General features: G+C 43.0%; 1 protein-coding gene across 4 annotated transcripts in view; it reads left to right on the top strand.

Annotated features, from left to right (window-relative positions):
• The window catches only part of il34 (interleukin 34), a 104,012-nt gene extending 100,074 nt beyond the window's left edge, over positions 1–3,938 (top strand). For all 4 annotated transcript variants that reach the window (XM_015383805.1, XM_015383806.1, XM_015383807.1 and 1 more), the window contains one exon: positions 1,204–3,938. In XM_015383805.1, the coding sequence (XP_015239291.1) occupies positions 1,204–1,277 (74 nt within the window). In that variant the 3' untranslated portion in view covers positions 1,278–3,938. The remainder of the gene's footprint in view (positions 1–1,203) is intronic.
• Positions 3,939–3,982: the final 44 nt, after the last annotated feature.

Genomic DNA, 3,982 nt, shown 5'->3' with positions numbered 1-3,982 from the left:
AGCATACTCGCGCTACTACTGAGCAATGCCAGACCGAACTTCCCGACCTCAAACGTTGTGGGCGGGACTAAGTTCGGAATGGCACCCAGGCTAGTTGACCCCCTCCCCTGAGGAGAAATCCATGATCCAGTCGTTTTTGGATCAGAAGCATGGTTTCATATTACATCACTTCCCGATAGGAATGTGTGGATTTTTAGAATTCGTAGTAAAATTTGCTGTGCCATGTACCAAGGAGCTCAGTACTCCTGTGGGATTAACATCAGAGCTGTGAACGCAGTTACCCATCATTTCATTCCTTATTATTTTGCTTTTAGAAGAAATGACTTCGACCTTAGCATCAGACTGTAACCATGGTAAAACAAACGATTCTCCATAAATAAATCGGATCATTTTAGGTGCTTAATTCCAGCATTAATCTAGCATTAGCATGTCTGCAGTAGAGACTGACACCGGAGTGGATTTTCACTCCTGTCCCGTCCCATTCCCACAGAAAAAAAATTGTGTCCCGTCCCGATCCAGGGTCAGAGTAGAAATCTAAATCCTGTCCCGTCCCACTCCTGGTGAAATTACTCCCACTCCCATCACGCTCCCATTCAGAATGACTCCCGCTCCTGCACCACTCCCATTCTTGTTTTTCTTTTTTTTTTGAGCGCAGGTGAAAAACTCAGAGCGGAAGCATTGTTGGTTTTTGGGTCGTGTAGTTTTTTTGACTCGCATTATAGTGTAGGCTTCAAGTAAAAAAACTACAAAATGACGGCGCCGCGCCAGTACTGGATTTTTTTCTTGCTATTTTATTTTATTTTTTGGCATCGATCGTAGTTTTTTTTTTAGTTACTATTGGTTTGCTCCCCCTCCTGTCTGCTCCCGTTAATGTTTAATCCTGTACCGTCCCAATCACATGATCGTTACTAATACTGACTCCCATCCCACGGGAATCCCGTGACCCGTGGGATTCCCGAAAAAATGTCAGTCTCTAGTCTGCACCATGAGTGGTCCTGCATGGAGTAGTATGAGCAGCTCTTTGGAGGATTGTAAAGATGCTGACGCCTTTTTTCTCCAAATGATCTTTAAATTCACTCCATAAAGCTGCAGAGGTTCTTCATAACTCCATCTGAATGTATGATTTTCTTTAATCAGAGCATGAAGAGAAATGAAATGTATCCTGATTAGTGAGAAACGATGTGTTTTTTTTCTGTTTTCCAGACTGTGAGGTCTCTCATTCGAAGAAAGGCAGGAAGGCGTTGAGCCAGCAGGCAGAGATGGAGGCCACGGCGTGAGGGTTTCCCTGCTGCTGCCTCTCAGAGACTCCAGCGATTATCAATCCGTACCTTCAGGGCTCAAAGGAAAACCTATTTCAACAAGTCATTTCCAAACCTACCATCTGGACACCTAAGTGAACACATTGACACGGAGCCGCCTGGGATTAATCTGACTGTGTGGACTTCCCTTGTAACTGAAAAGTGGATCAGCGCTGAGAGAAGCTTCAGGACTGTAGCCGGATCTTTTTCTGGCGTGAAGTCATCTCAGGCTGCTTCTGGTAACCCGTTTATTGGATGTGTTTGTTCTTTCACATGTTAATGATGATCAATACATTGGTTTCTGAGATGGATTCTTGGAGAAGGAGCTTCTCAGCCAGAAGCAAAGTGGAAGAGACAGACTGTGTACCATAGCCAAGCACCCCAATATATCACATTATTTAAAAACAAATGTTCCACAGCTGTGCTACAGGCCTGGATTGCATAATCAAAGCTGTATGTTGGTTTTTTTATTCTCTGTTCTCTGTATTTATCTGTTTTTTTATGTGAGCAGAAAGGAGGAAGCATGAACTTGATCAACTGACGGCATATTTGCCTTCCTTCTCCTGAGCTCTGTGTTCAGTACAAACCTGGTTCAGTTGTTTTCTCCTGCGACTCTTTGTGGAAAATGATGAAAGATGTTGAACCGGCAGCCGACTTTAGTTTGAGGTTCTGGATGTTTGAAAGGAATCTGGGGAGAAATTAAACTTTTTTTAAAAAGACATCGGTGTTCCCTAAAGTCTTTGGCTGACAGTCCTCAGCAAAGAGCTGAGAGCTGCAGTAGAGTTAGCAGCTGGTGAAGGCAAGGTGATCTACAGGCGTTGGTCACTTCCTGAACAGGAAACCTCCTGCTTTATCCAACGCTCTGATGGAGAATTAAGAAGTACCCAAACATAGTTAGTGCATCATCTCAGGAAATATCCTGGACGTCCAATGTTTAAAGCTATAGAGGACAATCTTTTATTTCCTGGTAGATCATCTAAATAAGTGGTCCTTCTAATTGTCAATCATTCTGCTGATATGTTTATGTCAGACCGTGCTACGTGCTCATCCTGGTAGCTGTATTTTCTTTGCATGCGCACTTTTAGGCGTATATCTGTGGTGAGCTACGGTTTCAGAAAGTCATTGAAGCTCACCTTTCTCACTGCGGTTCTTTGAAAATGGCGGAGGGTCGTAAGAGAAAAAGTGTCTATGAAGTGTAAGGGAAGAAGAGGCAGATTTATCCCAGAATGCTTTGAACACAGAGCTCTCTTTACAGCGGCCCATCGTCAATGTAGGGTGCGCTACCTGACAGCAGCGACTAATAACAAAGATTTTGCAGGCACTGTGCAGCGGAGGAGGAATTACGTGACCAACGGACTAAAAAGTAGTGATCATCCATCTGAGCGGTCAGTTGTCATATAGTCCCCGTTCTATATAGTCATTGAGGGATTTAGGGGTTAGGGCAGATGTTCGGGCACAGAAAGCTTGTATGCGTGCACAGAGCGTGCACAAGGAGAGATGGGCTCGTGCTTGTGTTTCGTTCCATCTTTGAATCTGAGAAATGAAAACCAGAGAAGAAGAAGCTGTTAGGCTAATGCTGTTAGGAGACGCCTGACTTTGGCTGTGTCCGGATGTCCGTCCTAATCATTATATAGGGTAATATATAGTGGTTACGCCATTGGTAATTGAGTGTCCGAACATCTAGTGGATGAAAAAGTAGTGGAGTCAAAATTTCAATGCATCTTAAAAAGTAGTGATCATCCATTTGTCTTACTATCTCTGTTTGGCCAGAACCCTTTAACGTTGACGTTGGCATGGTGACCACATATACATATTTTTGTTTTGGATCAGTCAAAATTTATAAAACAGTTATTTAGAAAAAAAAACATTTTCTTAGCAGAATGTATAGCTTTTCTCAGACGTTCTGTGCATGTTTCTAAATAAACGTTTTGATGGAAAAGTTGGAGCTATAACCTTTAAATAGAGTGGAGACCATCTCCATGGAAACAACTTTTAAAGACATTTTGCAGCAGCGGTCTTCAGTCAGGATTTCAGTCATATAAACTTACCATTAAACCTGAATATATTATCTTTAAAATCAGAGCAGTTTGTTTGATTTCATTTTTTAAAAAGCGCAGAAAGCCATAAGGAAGCAGCGAAGTGCTGAACTGATGGTTTATTCCTTCTCTTATGATGCTGATGAATTAAGGAACGCCGCTTCGCTGCTCCAAAGGTCAGAACAGACGCCACAGAGCGACGCTGTCCTGGACGTTGCTCTTTAGTAACGTGATTTCCACTTTAACTGTTTAGTTTGTACCTCAGGGAATAAATAAAACTTTACTTTAATGAAGCAGCTTCTTCCTCTGCCGGCCTGTATGACAGTGAACAGAGGATTTAATAAACCATATGTTTGCTCACAAAGCTCCACCTCTGGTTCTGTGACCTTCTGCTCTTGGTGCAGCTTCCCATCCAGAACCTCCTCGGTGAAACCGCTGCATTAAATCCTCGACTTTTTCCTGCTAAATGCCCCTTTATTCGTCCCACTGTTGGATGGGACGTCCTGTTTTGGTCCATCAAGCATCTGTTAGCGCTGATCCGAACATTTGTCCAGCTAGTTACGGACATTTGTTCCGCTAGTTACGGACATTTGTCCAGCTAGTTACGGACATTTGTTCCGCTAGTTACGGACATTTGTCCAGCTAGTT

This window comes from Cyprinodon variegatus, unplaced genomic scaffold (assembly GCF_000732505.1).
Source record: "Cyprinodon variegatus isolate N-32 unplaced genomic scaffold, C_variegatus-1.0 Scaffold294, whole genome shotgun sequence".
NCBI classification, from domain to species: domain Eukaryota; kingdom Metazoa; phylum Chordata; class Actinopteri; order Cyprinodontiformes; family Cyprinodontidae; genus Cyprinodon; species Cyprinodon variegatus.
The sequence above is the reverse complement of the archived record's forward strand: the minus strand, read 5'-3'. Positions and strand labels throughout refer to the sequence as shown.